This window comes from Halichondria panicea, chromosome 15 (genome assembly GCF_963675165.1).
Source record: "Halichondria panicea chromosome 15, odHalPani1.1, whole genome shotgun sequence".
In the NCBI taxonomy this organism is placed as follows: Eukaryota; Metazoa; Porifera; class Demospongiae; order Suberitida; family Halichondriidae; genus Halichondria; species Halichondria panicea.
In genome coordinates this window covers 1,359,459-1,380,547 of record NC_087391.1, presented here as the reverse complement: position 1 = coordinate 1,380,547, position 21,089 = coordinate 1,359,459, and the positions used below count along the sequence as shown (strand labels likewise).

Genomic DNA, 21,089 nt, shown 5'->3' with positions numbered 1-21,089 from the left:
CCTCGCCAAGCAGCTGCCTCTCTTCCAGCAGAGGGTACCAAGGAACACTCAGGTATGACAACGTATTACAGGGAATGGTTTTGGTAGATGGAGTGTGGTCCCCAAAATAATTATCACAGATAATGTTATTTAGCAACACTCTAATATTAGGCGAAAATAGTATTGTAGCACAGCTTGTTGATAGGAGGATTCATTGTTTATTTTTGTAAATACTTGAGCAAACGTTTATCATATGTATCGAGCGTACATCGTACATACATGTACTTCAGTGGTGGCATTTAATGTGCAAACACTTCAGCTGATATGCACTAAAAATAAAAGCCACACTGTTTACTAACGTGGAACTAACTACATACTGTATATACATGCTCACACTCACTCTAAAGCTATTATATACCCTTTAAAGTTCGTCAATTCTCCCTGCCATTGTGCTTGTTCAGATTATGGGGATGTGCCCTACCTACACCTACTACAATAGAGTCCCTTATAAATAATTGATGACATGCATGCACATTACTTATTGGCAGACGTGCATTCATACCTCCACCCTCCATATATACACAGGGTAGTTTGAAGTTCACGACGAATGCCCCGCCCAATCTCCCCGTTCCCCCGCTCTACCCGGGGGAGGAGGTGCAGCTGCAGGAGCATCGGGTGGTGTGTACAGAGACTTTTAATGAACCGGCCGTGGGTGCTCTCTACGTCACTAACTTCAGAGTCATCTTTTGTGGGAACCTCATTTCAGTAAGTGCAGACTGTTCAAGTTAGTAAGTGAGGTACAGGTATTGATGTATATTATGTACAGTACACTATTATAGTTATTTTCCTCGATTAAAATTTGCTAGAGGCCGCTCGAAAATGCGTTGTGTGCCGTGTGTTGATTGTAGTGAGTATTTGTGAATGTTCAAACCTTCATACAATGTGTCCTGGTATACACATACAATCAATTATGTGCATTGTGGATTGTTACAAATCTACTTTTATAATTATTGTAACAGTGGGTCACAATTCCCAACTGCTGTTGACCATCTCAGCTAGATGGTACCCTTGACCTGATAGCCGCGCTTGATTATGCTGCACAATGTGCACCAATAAGGACGGTGTGTATGGCACAGTTATACCATTTAGGGTACTCAATGACAGTAGTGTTGGCATATGTCTGTCACTAATGGCTGGCAGAGCTTGTGTTAGTACATGTCAAATGCATACCTGCCTACACGGTAGCATTTTCAATCAGAGGTGTAAGTGCTCCTTTCAATTTGTTTTGCCTATCAAGATTCAGTAGTACTGGTCTCTTTGGCCCTCCGTACTCGGGGTTTGAGCGGTTGGCTGGGCTGGGCTGGGCTGATACTTTACTAGCGGGCGTGGGGGGGCTGTAGTGATCCTTGACATATCTCTAGCTGCCTACTAATTTCTAACTGTCTGTGGCTTCAATGATAACCTCTCCCTAACAATTCTGACCTACTGGTCACTATATACACAGTTCCCTTCATGCACTGTCTCTGGTAACCACACCCACACCACACCCACCACAGGATCCCGAGAGCCTGGACTCCTTGCAGAGTGCTAACTACTCGGGCAAATCGAAGGATTTTAGCACAGCACTGGGAGGAGAGACTGCAACCACTATCTCCTCTAAAATTAAGGACAAGTTTACCCGCAAACCAGAGCCCAACTTCACCTCATTTCTCTACGCAGACAATCCTGATGGGGAGGTGGTGGAGAAAGACCACTCAAAGTTCGTACTCTAATACTTCGCTTAATTGTAGGGCAGGCTTTAGTAAATTGGGTATGAGTTTACCGTAAATGATTATTATGTACTAGCAGAGTGCTTTGTGTAATGCTTGTTAGTGCAATAGTGTGATATGCCCAGAATTTTCGAAGTGGTAGCTATTTCCTCTCAATTCAACACATTTTGCCTGGTAAGCTAGGCCTAAAAGGCGGCTTATTTCCTAGTGGTGGTTAGTACCAACCACCACTAACGACCAGTGTAGGCATATCCATGTCAGTGGTTCAATATCCTCTCCCGTCCCTAACCCTAACCTCTTCTCGTCCCCTGCAGAAATAAGTTCAAGATGAATAGCATAAGACGAACCATTGGTTCTCTTCGTCGCTCATCACCTAGAAGTCGACTGAAGACGGCCACCCTCCCACCACCGTCACACCCACCACCTCTACTGGACACCACCCTCATTATAAACCCAGTGACCTCTGATGACCTACTAAAACGGAGGGGAGTTAATTTCGACCCGGAGACTGCCAGCCAAGACTCGAGTTCGTTGTCAGAGTTTTCCTCCACTACCGGTACAGACGAACGAAGCGTCCAATCGCCGTTGAGAGAATTCGGCGAAGGGCCCTCCACCCCGATCGATATAAATATAAATGGCACTTTGCTTAGTGACACTCAAATCAGTCCCACTTTAATCCCCGATTCTGGCTATAAAGGGGACGGTTCCTTAGATGTTACCATGGACTCCAGTAAGTACCAACTTCTCGACAGTGGTGTTAACTTGATGGAGGATCGTGGAAACACCTCTGAACTCACTGGAGATCTCTCTTCAATTGACGATCATTCACCCATGGCTAAAGTAGATTTAAAGAAGAGAGCTGAATTACGTAAACGTTTCAAGAAAGCCAAGTCCGTTGATACCTCAAACAAAACACGCAAAACCTCTTTACAAAAGTCACTGACTGTGGACGTTCTTGACAACAAATCACGGAAAGGATCACGAAGATTTTGGGAAAACTCGTTAGTTTTGATTGAGTCTGATTCTGATTCAGACGATTCCCTAGGTCTCCATTCCAGTACCAGTCCTCCACCACAAACTACCAAATCCAGTTGCTACAGCCAGATAGACGAGCCAGTCATCACTTCTGGGTACTCTAAGATCGAAGTGCTCGGTCCTAGGAACTCAAGCAAGCAAGAACATTTGGAACACTCTAGCAAAGATTCGAATCATCATTTTGGTGATGCCATTTATTCAGAACCGTGTTTGGGCGCAGAATCAACTAAAGACAGCCTCCAAACTCTGGACACTGATACCAGACCGTACGCAAACATGGAGATTGCACGAGTAACTGAGACACAGAAGACAATCCATGATGCAGCTGCTCGAGCAAGAAGCAAGTCATCTAGTCCTAGGGTTCCCAAGAAACCGAAGCCGTTGCCACGGATACTGTTACAGCAAGAGGATGGGGGAAGGAGTGAACTGGTGACCAGTCTGCCCACTGACTTTAGACATCACCCTTTTGGCAAAGTGAGCATCATGTAGTTACGTGCTGGATAGTGTACGCGTACATTCACACAACGTCAGCTGTTGTGCTGTATGAAGTGCAGGTGGTGCCTTGCTTAGAGTGTGCAGATTTTCTATAATAACTATGCTCGTGTCTGGTTACTTCTATTCGTCTATATTGTGTAACTATGCTCGTGTCTGGTTACTTCTGTTCGTCTATATTGTGTGTGCTTGTTTAACTACTAACTCTAGCTGTTTCTATCCACTCTCTCTCTAGGTGCAGCACCCTAAACAACCCCCTCTTTTGTCCCCTCCCCCTGAAGAGTCCACACCTCCCTCATCGTCTGATACCACCCAGAGCTCACCGGAACATCCAGGGGATTCCCCACCAGCAATGGGAAATTCCCTTGCTGAGCCTGCAGTAAACCAACGCGGAGACTCTCCCACTCCTGTACCACCTCCGAGGAGGAAACGAAAAACAACAAGACGATTGAAATCCGAGCCCCAAAATTTACCCCTACTCTCCCCGCCTATTAGGGTGAACGGGTCACATGACCGAGTGGTTACATCACATGACATACCAAACAAAGCAGGACACAACGGAACACGCAAGAGCCTTGATGATGACTTTGTAGATCTACAGGATCCTTTTCTAGAGGATGTTCTCTTGAGAGACAACTTCGATACTGAGACTCTGACCTCACGTACGTCCATGACTGCACTGCCCTCCTCACGACCCCACTCAGTGGTCACTCCCAGTGCCTACCAGAACACCGACTTTGCCTTCACTGCGGAGGATAGAGGATCAGTGGCGTACAGGTCCTTGCCTCCTCCTCGCTCTCTGCCAACCACCTGGTCACCACGCTCGGAGCTGATAAGCAAGAAGAAGAAGCAAGCCATCACCGCTTCTAGTAGTAAGTTAACTAGCATGTGCCAGACAGCCTTGTACAACATGCTCGTGTGTGTGTGTGTGTGTGTGTGTGTGTGTGTGTGTGTGTGTGTGTGTGTGTGTGTGTGTGTGTGTGTGTGTGTGTGTGTGTGTGTGTGTGTGTGTGTGTGTGTGCGTGCGTGCGTGCGTGCGTGCGTCTGTGTGTGTGTGCGTGTGTGCGTGTGTGCGTGCGTGCGTGCGTGTGCTAAGGATGCTGCGAAGCATAAAATGAGGTCAAGGAACTCTTGAACGCCCTAAGTCAGCAGCTATTGCTTCAATAGCCTTTTCTTTAATTACCAACTGTTTGGCATTTAGTTTTTTTTTGCAAAGTATGTACACGTATGCTTGCATGGGCACTTCCGTCCACACTTGTAAGTATTTCACTTAGGAAATACTTACAGTACCAGTTGTACTCTGCCTTACTTTACACCCCCCCCCCCACACACACACACACACACACACACACACCCGTTATACCCCCCCACACACACACACACAGCCCGCTATACCCCCCCACACACACAGCCCGCTATACTCCCTCACACACACACACACACACACACACAGCCCGCTATACCCCCCACACACACAGCCCGCTATACCCCCCACACACACACACACACACACACACACAGCCCGCTATACCCCCCCATACACACACACACACACACACAGCCCGCTATACCCCCCCCACACACACACACACAGCCCGCTATACCCCCCCACACACACACACACACACAGCCCGCTATACCCTGAGTGTGGCGTTCCCTCTCTATTCGATCCACTCGGTGACTAAGTTGCAGTCCGTACATCTCAAGGAGCAAGGACTCAAACTTCCCGAGGGACTTCTCATCCTCTGTCGTACCTCCCACTCCCTCAAGCTGCACGTACATCCTCACAATACCTATGACGCTGAGTCCCTCCGAGAGCTGCTAGAGAGAACCTTCGTCCTATCCAAGGTCAGTTTAATACTGAATGATAGTCTAAGAGGGTTATTTTCGGTGGTATAATTATTTCGTATATTATACGAATTAAAACTACGACCGCAATAGGTTCAATGTCATTATGCTGAGCTGTACGTAATTAAATACGAAATATTTAAATGGGTATGCACTGTAGTTGATACAACAATTTGCACCAACGAAAATTACCAGCTATGCATACAGTACCCTAGTTAGAAAAGTGGAAGTGGAAAAAAACATTACTGAAGCCTACAATTAGCACCAATTACTTGACTTGTTGATAAGCAGCTGTCTTTTGTGTTGTATGGACAGTCGATCATCACAGTTGTCTTTTGTGTTATATAGACAGTCGATCATCACAGCTGTCTTTGTGTGTATATATATTGACAGGTTTCTCAAGACAGTAACTCGTATCAGCCATGATCCACACGTCATGGATGCAGTAAAACATAGAATACCTCCTCAACTAAACTGCTCCTAATATTATTCAATCAGTACGATGTTGATTCCCTCGTTTTTATTCTTTTTCTGTAGCCCCTAACAGAGCTGTTTGCATTCCAGTACTACGCTGCCATTCACCATCCCAACCCCACCTTCATTGGTAACAGGAGCATACCCAGTATATTCAAACTGCCTGGTAGGTGGATGTGTGCATGGGTAAAGAGTGCTGAAGTAATAGGTATTACATTGGTACAAACTTTGTTGTTGCTGTACATGAATGTGGTAAGGATCATTATTAAACAATACTGACAGTCACACAATTTTTATTTTATTAACCCGAGGCGTGTGGGCGGCCACGGGTTATAGTAGTTGTTTGGTTTGTTTGTTTGTGACAGGTGAATCTACTCACCTGGATGCCACAGCACTGCGTTTACAGCATGGATAGTCTTCATACAACAAGTTATTAGTTTTAATACTGGCAGAATTTGATATTAAACCTTTATTGTCAAATAAAAACGAGCAAAATCTAAGAAGCTTGTGACTGGGTCTGCTTACCTGGATGCTCTAGCACTGCGCTTACAGCATGGGTAGCCTCCACACAACAAGTCAGTACTTGTGGCAGCTTTCGGTGTTAAGCTTCGTTGTCTAATAAAAGCGAGCAAAATGTAGCTTGAACAGAACTTGGCACATGCGTTACTTATAACTGAAATGATCCTGTACCAGGAACAATGGAACAGGGTCACTAAAGTAGAAAGCCAGAGGAGGTTGGACGCGCGTCATCCACTGGGTTTTATCACGTGCGCTCATAAGAATCTAATTAAAATGGCCGATTAAGGCACCATTAGGCACCTCGATGCTCCACTGTTTTGTAGGCTGTACAGAGACACGTACTGCAAGTAGCCAGAAGTGGTCTAGGAGCATTCCCACCGCCCTCTCACCTTCCCTACCCTGCTGAAAAGATTCCAAGATGGATATTTTGACACTTTTCCAAATTTTTTTTAACAGGATTATGATCTATATGAGCAGAGGAGGTCAGAGCACCATTAATCTGTTTCTCTTTAGCGTTCTTGCACTGATAAGCTTTTACATTCTCACCTTTGACCTCAAAGGAATTCGTTTATAATTATCACATGACTGAAGGCGTCATGATGATGCGTGTCCAACCTCCTCTGGTAGAAAGCTGTAATACCAGGAACAATGGAACAGGGTCACTAAAGTAGAAAGCTTAAATTATAGCTCCTGCTGCTTAGCCATGTTAGCTGACCCTACTCCATGCAGGACCTGTGGAGCCATACTTCCCTGAGACTCCAAGGCTTCTTTGCTGTGATTCTAATCCATCCACAGTGCATATATCTATAGTACCACACCTGTTCTCAAATGTTTCAGCATGCCTCCATGCAGTCTGGTTTAGTTTTATTGCTCCTGAGTTGCTGTGCTAGACAATTAAGTCATACATGATAACAACGTCACTATAATTATGCACTGCATTATATCACTCTTCTGGTTTCTTTATAATCATGTCACCAGCCGAGGGTTTGCACTTTAGTGCTCTAGTTCATACGGTACTTGAATGTGTCAGCAATTATCTAAGTAACCGCATCAAAATTAGTCCCCCCCAAGTGGTCACATGCCATACTGAGTGCGCATGTCCAATATGAAGCCTGCCACACATTCACAGACTCATACCAGCCTCCTACACCTTGCACTAATCATATTCATTCATTCGTACCACAAGTGTGCCACTTATCTCTATTCCATAGTAATTTTAAGTGAATTTGTGAGATAATGATTATTCATTGATTTTGTGGGGCAACTCTGTTGGCTATTGTGTTGATAAATGTCTTGGCAACACTCTGGGCCAGTATGCTGTTGTAGCTGGTAAAGGGTTGCTTGTGTACACTGTTCTTATCCAGCTGGTCTTGTGCCCCCCCCCCTCCAGGTGAAATGGAAAGACTGGGTCTGATTGGCTCTAAGCTGTGGAGAGTTGCTAGGATACTCAATGACCGTGAGTGCATTTAGAACAACTACAAATCAACTCACAAAAAAATGTCCACTAGTATATTGTTTTGCATTCCAAAGCAGAGGAAATACGATGCAGCTCTAGCAATTAGTCTTTGATTGCATGAGCACTAATTATTCGCCCACGTACAACGTTATTGCTGTGTTCAATCCAAGGCCGTTTCTTCTCTAATTGAGCGATAGACACAGCAATAACGTTGTACATGGGTGGATAATTAGTGTTTAATCAGATACTAATTGCTAAAGCTATAAACCGCGCTTGTCATACCTCCTCTGATTCCAAAGCATGCATGCATACATTTCCTGCATGCCATTCCACAGGTCCCAATCTCTGTCCCACCTACCCCCCTACATACATTACCTACATGTAACCCCCCCCCACAGACCCGGATCTCTGTCCCACCTACCCCCTACATACATTACCTACATGTAACCCCCCCCCCCCACAGACCCGGATCTCTGTCCCACCTACCCCCTTACATACATTACCTACATGTAACACCCCCCCCCCCACAGACCCGGATCTCTGTCCCACCTACCCCCTTACATACATTACCTACATGTAACCCCCCCCCACAGACCCGGATCTCTGTCCCACCTACCCCCCTACATACATTACTTACATGTAACCCCTCCCCCACAGACCCGGATCTCTGTCCCACCTACCCCCCTACATACATTACTTACATGTAACCCCTCCCCCACAGACCCGGATCTCTGTCCCACCTACCCCCTTACATACATTACCTACATGTAACCCTCCCCCCCCCCCTACAGACCCGGATCTCTGTCCCACCTACCCCCCACATGTAATCATGCCCATCTGTACTCCGGACATGGACATAATTAGAGGGGCATCCCTGTACAAGGAGGGGAGGTTCCCCACGCTCACCTGGCTCCACCCATCTGGTACTGCCCTACTACGTGCAGCCACCACCAAGGATGAACGGTGTGTTCACATGTACAACTAGCAATACATGTACTGTGGTAGGTGAAATGTTGTGGCAGTTGTACATGTATGTATGCACTGTATATATACATACATTGTAGTTTCTTCCTGGGCAAGCAGGTATTAAATCCAGACATGTTTGTGTGATTTGTACGACCTATTCTACTCTCGCCTGTAGCTAGCAGCAATAGCTAGCACATGTAGCTAGCACATATAGCTGTAGGGTAATGGATTCTCAACTGGTTCTCCATTGCTAAACTACTATAGGCTTAGCTGTCTTTCACTATATATGTTATGTGTGTTTGTATATTTCCTCAGGGGTCAAGGCAGTAGTAACTTTCAGATCGATGAAGCTCTTCTGAAGGCCATCTGTGCTTGTTCCTCGGGCTCAAAGGGACCGGCCACACTGTTTGTCTTCACAGAGAAAGGGTGAGAGTGAACTTCAGTTGCACACGCGCACACACACACACACACACACACACTTATTGATCTCTCTTAATTCTCGTTGTCAAGGAAACGTACATTTAACATTTTTTCTGTACTGCACTGTACGATGTAAATCAGGGTTTATTTCAGTGCTGGTTAGCTGGTTAATTCCTACCCGCTTGGAGAGCAAGATGATTACCAGCTTGATAATCCGCTTAATATTTGAAACCCACATTTTCATCTGAAAGAAACCCTGTACATGTATGTCTACTAGGGTTCATAGGGTTCATGCATTCACATGATTATAACTATGGTGACACTCTACCAATTCTATAGTAACTGTTGTAGGCTCTTCTTTAACTTTCTTGTTGTACAAGAGATTGCCTCATGTGTGGATTGTTTTTTGTGCAGTGTCAGTGACAACAAGCACTCGTCCCTAGCACTCAAGCCGGAGGAAGTCAGATGTAAGGATGGTTTCTAAGGGGGTGTGGTCTGAGTGGGGGTGGTCTGCTTAGATTGATTCCAAGAGTCAGCTATTTAAGAAAGATGCCATTTTTATATCTGATTGGCAGCAGTATAAAAGTGTCGTTGAGCACTTATTCATTTTCCCTGCAGCTTATTACTACCATAACTGCAAGTTCGTCTACTCTGAAGCTCCACCCACTTACAAGAGTGTGCGACACAGCTTCAACAAACTACAGGCCCTGCTGGAGAGCAAGCTGTAAGTGCCCCTCCTTAGTTTTAATAAGTACATGTAAGCCATTCTGAATTTTCATAGCTTTAGAGACCAAAATTAATAAAACAATGTACATGTAGCTGTTTTAGGAACAATATAGCTGGTTGGGAGCTCTGTCACATAGTCTCTGAGAGATTTGTGACAGGTCCATTATTTGTCATCCCCCAACCTTCTCATTCGACTTTAATCATAACATTTCCCATCAGTTAAGAGGAGAATTTTTGTGTGGGATGGGTCATAAAGTACTCCCCTTAAAGTTGCTATTATAATTATCAAGTTTAACATCACCCATTAACTTTGTCACTTCCCAACCTTCTCATTGGTCACAGGCCTGACGAGGACTACCTGCTGGCATTGGACTCGACTAAATGGCTGCAACGCGTGGGCGAGCTGCTCTCCATCACTAACTCTGTCGTCAACGCTCTCACAAAGCACAGAGCTCACGTGCTGGTGGCCTTCGATTGTGGCTGGGATAGAACTACACAGGTCTGTGTTAGTGTGTATAGGTAGAGTAGTGTAGTGACGTGCTGGTGGCCTTCGAGTGTGGCTGGGATAGAACTGCACAGGTCTGTGTGGGGTGTATAGGTAGAGTAGTGTAGTGACGTGCTGGTGGCCTTCGAGTGTGGCTGGGATAGAACTACACAGGTCTGTGTTAGTGTGTATAGGTAGAGTAGTGTAGTGACGTGCTGGTGGCCTTCGAGTGTGGCTGGGATAGAACTACACAGGGGTCATTCCATATCAATTCAACGAAATTTAAAACGTGACGTCTTCAGAATTGCACGAAGCTTGGTACATGTGTGAGGAATGGTATGATAACATCTCAGAAAAAATGTTGGGTTTGTAAACAATATGGCTTCTGAGATTAAGTTAATTAAAAAATACAGAATTTCCCCACTTTTAGAAACTGGCTGCTGTTAGTTAAACTGTAACTTTCTAACCATTAACATTCAAGACTAATAATGTATATCATCTTGTTGCCTAAGAAATTCCGCATCATTTGGCATGTTGTATGGCTTCACTCGATAAAGTTTGGGTATTCCATCTAATTAGTGTCCTTTGAAGTCTGGCTTCTCAAAAAACGCTGTTTTTTTCCCGTACTTTTTTGAGTATCATGTTCCTTATACAATTCTCTTGAAGTGTGACAAGTTTGGTTCTGGGATTCCAATGGGATCATGAGATATGTTGTGGGATGTAGTGTGATTTGGGCAATATTTGTGGTTTTTAGAGAATAAACAGTCCTTAAAAAAATGTTGCAAAGCCTTTCTGCATTCCCAATTGTTACTGTGCACTTTTCCTTAGTAAGTAAGCTGTGTGTGAGGTCCTTTGTTGGCAATATTGCAATTAGCAATATATCGTAGGTTTTAAGTTGATGAGCGACATTACCTACGTTCAAGCTAACAATTGTACGTTTTAGTTGTAGCAATGGTGATTTCATAAAAGTTGAGCAGTATAAAACATTAGCATTAACGTTTAAAAACATTAACAAGCCTAGCCCAGATGTTTGGTCAGTATTTCTGATGCAGCTTTAATCTCCTTTTTGGATAAATTCGACCTGTTCTGATTTGATGATCAATTGTTTAAAAAAATAAAATCATGTAGGCAACGTATAAAATTATCTATTTCTGAGGCTGGGATACTTGAATAAGCTGCATTATGGCCCGTGAGGGTAAAGAAATTGTACACACACTAGTGAGTTGTGTGGTTTTACTTGGAAAACACCCTAGCTAACCACCCATTTTTTTGTGCAAACCAATCACGAAACATTCTCTGGTGGCATTTCAGTTTCTACTGAGATTACTCAGTGTCCATCTTCTGACTGCAGTACTATACTGTATCAGTAGCTAGAGATGGTTCAAATAATTTATAATGTGTGTAGTTTGCATGTGTCTGGAATCGTTTGAGAAAACAAGAAATTATTGTTCAAGATGATGCTGCTCTCTCTCATAGTCCTCTGTAGTGCAGTACTCAAATGGCTGATATGCTTGTCGCCGCTCAATCAAATAGCTGGCGTGGTGTCAGTGTTATTTTGCTGCTCGTATGGTCGCCGTAAAATTGTTTTAGCTATCAGTCGTTTTACAGTTCCTCGGCTGAAAATGTCACTCGGCCGAAAGTTCGAATTCTTCCTTGTGATAACATAAGTTCAGGAAAGTTAGCACACATGTTTTAGGTACATTACACAACAAAGAAGGACTGTTTATTCTCTGAAACCACAAATATTTCCCAAATCACACTACATCCCACAACATATCTCATGATCCCATTGGAATCCCAAAACCAAACTTGTCACACTTCAAGAGAATGGTATGAGGAACATGATACACAAAAAATTACAGGGAAAAAACAGCGCTTTTCGAGAAGTCAGAGTTCGAAGGATACTAATTAGATGCAATACCTAAAATTTATTAAGTGAAGCCGTACAACATACCAAATGATGCGGAATTTCTTAGGCAACAAGATGATATAAATTCTTAGTCTTGAATGTTAATGGTTAGAAAGTTACAGTTTAACTAACAGCAGCCAGTTTCTAAAAGTGGAGAATTTCTGCATTTTTTAATTAACTCAATCTCAGAAGCCATATTGTTTACAAACCCAACATTTTTTCTGAGATGTTATCATACCATTCCTCACACATGTACCAAGTTTCGTGGAATTCTGAAGACGTCATGTTTTAAATTTCGTTGAATTGATATGGAATGACCCACAGGTCTGTGTGGGGTGTATAGGTAGAGTAGTGTAGTGACGTGCTGGTGGCCTTCGAGTGTGGCTGGGATAGAACTACACAGGTCTGTGTTAGTGTGTATAGGTAGAGTAGTGTAGTGACGTGCTGGTGGCTTTTGAGTGTGGCTGGGATAGAACTACACAGGTCTGTGTTAGTGTGTATAGATAGAGTAGTGTAGTGACGTGCTGGTGGCCTTCGAGTGTGGCTGGGATAGAACTACACAGGTCTGTGTGGGGTGCATGCATGAGTACACGCACAGTATGTACTACTGTAACATCTGTGTGTAGATTGATAACCAGAATTTGTTGTGCTATAGGGCCCAAAACACGTATTGCTAATGAAGAAATGGGCTATTGGGCCAAAAGACACTTGTCAGCCTTGCTATAAGTATACACTCCTGGAGAGCTGTGGAGTGGCCTACCTCAAATGAGGATAATGTTATCCTCGTATGCACATGCGCAGCGAGGTGTACGGTACAGTAGAACTTCGATTATCCGGACACCTTGCCTCCAAAGGCTGGCCAGATAACGAATGGATGCACATGCACCAATTAAGTGGATGGATCAAGGCGTAACCGCAGAACATAAGCATGCCTGTCTCTATGGTAACAGCTGTATGCGCATGCGCATACAGTTAGTTCAACCATGACCCTATCGTAAAGAAAATTGCCAAGTCGGATAATCGAGGTTCCGGATAATGGAGGGCCGGATAATGGAGGTTCTACTGTAGTGTGTCTGTGTGTCTGTCTATGTCTATGTAGACTGCTACAGCTGTTCAATGCTGAATGAAGTGCAAGCAAGGTTTTCTAGTCACGTTTTATTGTGGATTTGAAAATGCTTTGTTCTCGAGTTATAGCTAGGTTTGTTTGCCATTGTAGCCTTTTCAGAAGAGTGCATAGCAAAATTTGCCCATGGAGTATTTCTACTCTACTTAGTACTTAGCTCTGCACTAGAACCTAGCTATTGGTAGCTGCAAGAGTCAGAAAGGGGCAGGGATAGACAAGTGTCTGAAACTTTTGTCACAACAGATACTCCTGTAAGAGCCCTGAGGGTACCCACTGTCACCACCCACACACAAGTCCCAGGCCTAGGGGCATTCCCTCTTCCAGTAGTAACTGTACTACATGTAACCAGAGATACAAAAGAAAGGGGATTGGAAACGACCGCCCACGCCCTATGTAAAAGGACTGACATCCGGTGAAGCACTCCGTGTAATTATTGCGCTCGCAAATAATTACATGGAGGACTGCGCTACGGTTTTGTATCCCTGGTTTCTAGCTCTCCTATCCACTAGAGATCACTCAGGGCCTGGGAGATACTTGAGAGAAGTAAGCTTATACCACTGACAAGCTCTAAGTCCGTTGTCTTTACTCTGTTTCCAATTTTTTTGAGTTTAGCTTGAATTACTCTATGTCAACTTTTCTCTGTCCCTCCTATGAAGTCAAAACAGCAAAGGACATTGCTTGACTTGGTTATTATGTATCTAAGTGCTACATAGAATGGCTTCATGCTATAAATAAGCTGTACTGTTCATAAACGTTTGCAGTATAGTCCTTCAAACTGCTTTAGTATACTTTTAGACACACCACGGGCCTGTCCCTCCTACGACTTCATAGTAAAGGCTATTTCTTCTTGCATAGCATTTATTTGTCTAGTAATAGTGGCTGCGTGGCTTAGTCGACTTTTTAGAGCTAAATTCTCTTTACTTTTTAGAAAAATCAACATTAAAAATGATCAATTTCACTGTTTCTATGTACAGCACATTGTAGAGCAGTCAAGACAGGTAATGAGCATGCTGACTATAAATATAATCCTTTGTAGTTTTAGCCACGCCCTATAACGCGGAATGCTTCACGCAAAAATTTCGTAAAAATTTCGTTTCCAATCCCCTTTCTTTTGTATCTCTGATGTAACTATCACATATCCACTTGCTCATTCCTCAGTCTTGTTACCCCCCTCAACCTCCAGGTGGTGAGTCTGGCACAACTACTAGTCGACCCCTTCTTTCGAACAATGAACGGATTTCAGGTGCATATAATTATTACGTTATGTCATGCACATGCATACGGTGTAGTTGTGATGATAATGCATACGTTGTGATGATCATTGCAGCATGCCTTTAGTTATCGTGTTGCCTGTCCTGTACACAGTTATATTATTATGTATATGTATTAGCCTCCTTCACCGGCCTTTGAAAGAAGGCCTGCTATCGACTGCTTGCGCATGCGCCAAATTATTGGTTCCCGTAAATATTTCTATAATACTGGATACATCAGAGAAAATATTCTAAAAGTCATACACAGAGCTATATAGCTAGCTAGCTAGAAACAGAGCTGTGTAGGTTTGTTGTACTGCTATTTTCTTCTGATAGAATCAGTAGCAGTAGTATAGTAGACTTTCACCAAAGTTAGTGTTAAATGGGCATGGCCTGTCCATATAGGCTCTTATCAGCCGTCACTCCTTTCAGACGATCGTCATCCACACTGTTGCAGGCTGTGAGTCTTTTGTTAACATAGCAGGCTAAGGGTAGCTATCAGAGAATGCTATCCGATGGGCTAGAAACCTTCAATCGAACTTTCTATCTACTTCCTTCAATCCACTTCCTTTCGTTGTGATGTCATAGTTTTACTGAGCATAAACGATGTTATCCAAAGCCCCCAGATACCGGGGGGATATTAGCGCATGCGCAAGCAGTCGATACCAGGCCCACTTCCCTAGCGGGAAGTGCGGCCTGGGATCGAGGCTAGTATATGTATATGTAATAATAGCTGCTGAAGGCCAGAAACCTTCTACATGTAATTTAGAGGGAAATGGAATTTGCAGCTATTAACCTCCCACCATAATTAATCATCAGGTCATCAATGGCTACCCTTAACCAGAAGGATTATATAGCAAAGCCACTAAGCAAGCACGTGGCTGATAGCCACCCACTTGGTAACCTCAACTTTGTAGGCTTGCTTCCAGGTGCACATGCATGCACACTGTTATGTATTGTGCTGGGTTAATTTATGGGTGGCCACTATAATCTATAGCCTCGTCCCCAGGCTGTACTTTTTCTTGTTCTTGTCTATCTCTCAATATAGATATGAAGGGAGGCAGTAATAAAGGAAATGGTGGATGTTGAAGAAAAAATAAAGCCTGGTATACAAAGTCGCGTGATCCTATGTATAGCCCACAATTGTGACGTAGGGTATTCTCTCACACATTAAGACACTAGCTAGAAGTCTACCAAGCAGGAGCAGATTAACTGACCGAGCTCAGAGCAGAACCAGCGTGGCCAGCTCTGATAGCACTGCAGGGTAGCTTAGTACAGCTACCTGCTTAGATGATAATGACGACTAAGCTATAAATCTAGCAATTCTAACATTTGGCACGACACAAAAAAACTAGTGTAATCTACCTAGATCTCGGTAAAACATACAATCTAGTAAGCTAGGTATGGCTATAGCTAGCTTGTATAACACATTGAACTGCTTGCAAACTTCCATTTCCAAGCCATGTCCACCAGTTGAGTCCTACAAAGTTCATTAGTCATAGATCGAGGTGGGCAGTCCAATATCTCAACATCTACCTGCCCACGCTCAATTTTACCTTTCTACCACCCTTCTACCCTCACGTGACTTTACATCCAGGCTCTCCTTTTCTCTCTTTATTCCTCCAATTAATGCCGTGTTACATGATTGTGACAAAGAACAGAAAAAGGAGAGTCGGAGATCGAGGCTAACTATAGTTTGTAAATAATTTAAAACGTTTTTTCTTTGTTGCCTCAGATTCTAGTCCAGAAGGAGTGGGTGTGGTTTGGCCACCCATTTCGTGGAAGACACTCCTATCAGGGCAAGACGAAGATCAAGAGCGATGGTCCCATCTTCTTACAGTGGCTGGACGCTGTTTGGCAGGTGAGAGAGTGAGACGGGGGAGTATAGGGGGGGGCATTGGAAAGAATTGGAAAGAAAGCTAGGGGGAAACAGTGAGGATGGGGGGGGGGGGGCTTTCAGGAAGGGATGGGAACTGAAGTTTTGAAAACATTTCTCGGTCCACTTCTCCCAAGTGTCAAAGTGCAGCATATTTAGTATCAAATTATGACATAGGAGTCTGCCTCTTATCAATAATTACCATAATGTAGTGTCTGAGCATGTACATGTAAGTCGTGCCATGCATACTCCCAAGCGAGTGTGTGTGTCGAGTGTGTGTGTACATACATAATGTTGGTTTCACTCAGGCATACCTAAATTAAATTATCGAAGGTCTAGGTAAGCATCAGAGAGATTACACAGGTGCTGATAAAGTAGTGTTTTGATAGGTATAGTTGTCTAGGTTACATATGACTACATTCCTGGGTATTGTGGTAGCGTGGAAGCCATACAGTGGAGTCTATATACCATTGTATTGTTTGTGCAGGTGATGAGACAATGCCCGTCTGCCTTCGAGTTTAATGACAAGTTTCTCATGGTCAGTTCCACACACACACATTCACAATCTATGACAAAGTTAATAAATTATTGTTGTGCTACGTATGTACATACACGTACTTTTACATGTAACCCAACCCCTCACACACACACACACACACACACACACACACACACACACTATCTACCACCCACCACACACTCTCTACCATCCACCACACACACACATTGCCTAGCGGAAGAGTCATACTCACTCTAACTCTACCACCCACCACACACACACACACACACACTCTACCACCCACTCATACACTCACTCTATCACCCACACATACACACACACATACACACACACACACACACACACACACGCTCTCTCTACCACCCACCCCACACCCACACAGTGCCTAGCGGAAGAGTCATACTCTGGTCGTTTTGGTACCTTCATGACCGACTGTGAGAATATGAGAAAACAGGTTAATAATATTATAATGTCCTCAAACCCCAAACAACCATCTCACACTTGTGCGTCTTCTTGGGAGTCAGTATTAGTATAGCTGCATTCAATAAAAAAAATTAATTTTAATAACCGTGTGAAAGAAACCTTCATAATTACGAAACCTTGATAAGTATGGGAATTCTTTTTCTACCCTTATCAGTTTTTGCGTTCCCAATGTTGTACCAGTGGGCCAGCGACTGGGGCTGTTACTCACTATTGCATAACCATTTCCCCAAGTATGTAACCACGATAAAATTTATTTTACAACTCCTAGTGTAGCCTCCGCCCAATGTTTTCATAGCAAATGCTGTACACACTAAACCGTAAAATGGGTGGTCTATAGCTACATGTACCTTTCCTTGTAATCAATTTGTAGTCACTTCCTTAAATAAGATGCATGTGTATGTGTGTATATGTCTTTTTTACTGCATATATTCATTATGTATAATTATATGTATATGTATTTGCAGTCTTTTACGGAGAAGGGTTATGAGCACATGAGTGTCTCCACACACACCGTCTCCTATTGGACTTGGGTTGCCATGGTGAACTCTGTAGGAACGACCTTCTACAATGACCTCTATGACCCTGCCCTATATCCAAGGTGTGTTGTGATGGAGGTGCTGATATTTGTCAGCTGAAAAAGATTGGTGTTTTAATATCTTACGTAATGTGTATGTTAATTACAAACATGTAGCCTAAGGCTGTTCTGTTGTTGCTATGGTGTCTGTTGAATATGCAGACTTCAGGATTACTATAGTCAACCTATCCTTTGTTTTACATTTGTGGCCTAGCTGCCATGGTGGTCAGTCTGGCTGGCTGGATGGCGCCTCTCTGGTACTATACTATCAATTAGGAAGCTAAATTCAATCTGTGGTTTGGACTGCAACTTATTTATTTCACGTTCTAGATTGTTATCTCAAAAGGGGTGTGCCTGCATGTGTGCATTCATGACTGATATCTTATCATGTGGTTTGCCCCCCTCCCCCTCAGTGTGATTGTCCCGTCACATTCGCTCCCTCGGCTCCGGCTGTGGACCACGTACTACTGCAGATACAAGACTCAGGTACGCACACCCCCACACACAACAGACACTCTCGTTTTGGTAGATGTTGGTAGATGGCACGTGTAAGATGTAATAATTATATCTAACGTTTATAGTGTCCTCATGTACAATACGTATATTTGTGTCCAGAATAAAATGGGTGCTGGCTGGATGGCTTAGTACTTAATGTTAGAGTAAGGGTAGGGGCAGTAATAGAGTAAACCATAGGTTCTATTTTTGCTTTCCCCTTAAGTTTTGGTACTTCTGCCACTGTCATTTTGCTTGTAAAGTGCACATTCAGTTCTCAATCGGAAAGCTGTTGTAGTATGCATGTTACAACTGTATAATAGATCTTGGCGTGTGAGCAATGCTGTACTGACTGTACCTATCCCTATGATCTTATGAGTCTCTTTTTTGTGCTAAAGGAGATTCGTTGACAAGCGAAACCATTAACCTGACTGTAGAAAGTTGTTTTGGTGACAGCTGTGTCATGGCCTGCCGTTAACCCTTTGAAACGATTAGCATACTGTCTGTCTGTTAAGTTAATTACTCCTGCTTAATGACGCATATCAATGGCGTCACACAGCATTGATTTATGGGGAATGTGCTCTCTCTCAATCTCCAGACATTTCTCCGTAACCTAGACACAGACTTATGTGGAATGGGGCTGATAGACAGTTCCTTAATTAATGTGTTGATTCTACAGGATAGGGTACATCAACCAAGTGTATTGCTGAAGCAGTTGGAAGTGTTACTGGGCACATACAAGGTCAGTCTGGGTTGGTTTAGCCCTACACTTGGTTTTCACAACTTATAGTACACAAGTCACTATAATCACACACAAATACACCGTACTTATCAGTTACATGTAGTGTCTGCACCTCAACCACACTATATAGTGAGCCCACATACTTTTGTTACCCTGTTGTCATTGATTATCTGGGCTATGCTAACCACCACTCCTTATCTCCTTATTTAGAAACTGGAATCTCAGCGAGTGAGTTTGGAGCCCTCTGGCTATTCTCCTCGGTTCAACGAGGAAGGGAATGTCCCCCCTCCACTCATGCCAAGAGGTGAGATCAGGTTTTTTAATTTAGTGGTTTGTCATTTGGTGGAAACCATAGCAGAGTAGCGTCTGTATTCCGTTAGTGAGTTTACTAACGATATTGACCATATCCTTTGTTGTTCCATTCCTCAAGCTTTCCAGATAACCCATCAATAATTATTGTGACAAACATTTGTGGTTAAATTATGCAGAGGTGGATGGGGTTTGTTTTTGTGTACATTTGAGATATGGGTGCCTCTCTGGCCTTTGTATCACTCTTTGTACCACTCCTAGGAGTGGCCATATCATTGATTGTAAAATCAACGTTAAATTAAACCTTATTTCTGAATCAGATGAGTTATTTGATCAGTCGCTAAAGGATCACTACAGTCCCCCTCTAGTGAGGTCTAAGCCCACCCCCCCACCCAAGCCTGCAACGAACAAGCCGCCTAGATTCCACAGCATTGAGCAGTACCTACAAAAAGAAGGTCAGTATAAACCATCTCCACCATTGATGAAGTCTTGCTTTATCCTAACTCTCTTCAGGTCTTGATTCCTCATTGTGTAAACAAGTTGAACTACGACAGACCATTTGCCAAGGAAACCTCGTTAAGATAGGTGGTATGTTTATAGCAGTGTGTCTGCATGTACTAACTGTGATGGTGCCACAGGTGTGCGTAAAAACTGGCTTCAGAGATGGTTTGTGCTGGACTTTGACTGCCAGTATCTAGCTTACTTCGAGAACAAAGCTGTAAGTGTGCTGAAGTCATGTGCTATACATTACGTATCATGTGACCATACACCCCCAATGTACCTTTAGCATGTGACCATACATCCCATTTACAGTAGCATGTTCTTACCATACAAATCGTGTTAATACCATACACCAGAGTACCATTAGCTTAATTACGATACATCCACTGTTGTACTATAGTGTACTCTTATCATGTGCTTTTCCTAATTACCACACCCCCAATATACCCTGAACATGTGACATGTGCATACACCCCCAATTTATATACCCTTAGCATGTACTTTACCTTAATTACCAATCCATGCATGTACCCATAGCATGATATGATTTACCTTAATGACCATACATCGCCCCCAACGTATATACCCTTAGCATGTGATTCATCATACACCCAATTCTATAACATGTGACATGTGCAGACGCCCCCAATATATGTACCCTTAGCATGTGATTCACCATACACCCAGCATGTGATTATGATTTTCATTCTCCTTATATAGTCGTATGAGAATCGTGAAGTCCCCAAAGGGGTGATTCGTCTCACTGATATCACTAAAGTGTACCAGAACGTCAAGAAAAAAGACCACCTCATGAGAAACATTATTACCATAGAAACTAGCCTAAGGACGTATTTAGTTCAGGCTCCATCGATATCCACCATGTACATATGGCAAACTTGCTTGTCAATGCCACCTGACTCATTTGGCGATAGAACAAACTAAAATTGTGATATTTACTATTTATTTAACGTCAAACTTTTACAGGTCTAGACTGTATCTTTTTATGTTTGAGTGTCGATTTTTTCATGAATCAAGTTCTTAATATTATATAGCTCTGTGTCTAAATTCAGTCATGTCTCTTAATTATTATTTTGATGTATAACACCTTTTACAAAAACCATATTCTCTTGTTTCCATAAGAA

The 21,089-nt window shown here is 43.3% G+C and overlaps 1 protein-coding gene across 1 annotated transcript in view; it reads left to right on the top strand.

Moving 5' to 3' along the window:
• Positions 1-21,077, top strand: part of LOC135348762 (uncharacterized) — a gene marked incomplete in the record, with an annotated part of 21,372 nt that extends 295 nt beyond the window's left edge. The window contains 25 exon segments of the mRNA XM_064547080.1: positions 1-52; positions 565-744; positions 1,536-1,738; positions 2,063-3,257; positions 3,511-4,147; positions 4,906-5,123; positions 5,661-5,763; positions 7,507-7,572; positions 8,364-8,535; positions 8,854-8,964; positions 9,373-9,425; positions 9,577-9,682; positions 10,027-10,183; positions 14,384-14,443; positions 16,186-16,311; positions 16,814-16,864; positions 17,229-17,300; positions 17,794-17,927; positions 18,317-18,389; positions 19,075-19,137; positions 19,348-19,441; positions 19,767-19,901; positions 19,960-20,034; positions 20,085-20,164; positions 20,668-21,077. Coding sequence (XP_064403150.1) covers positions 1-52; positions 565-744; positions 1,536-1,738; positions 2,063-3,257; positions 3,511-4,147; positions 4,906-5,123; positions 5,661-5,763; positions 7,507-7,572; positions 8,364-8,535; positions 8,854-8,964; positions 9,373-9,425; positions 9,577-9,682; positions 10,027-10,183; positions 14,384-14,443; positions 16,186-16,311; positions 16,814-16,864; positions 17,229-17,300; positions 17,794-17,927; positions 18,317-18,389; positions 19,075-19,137; positions 19,348-19,441; positions 19,767-19,901; positions 19,960-20,034; positions 20,085-20,164; positions 20,668-20,889 — 4,438 coding nt within the window.
• Positions 21,078-21,089: the final 12 nt, after the last annotated feature.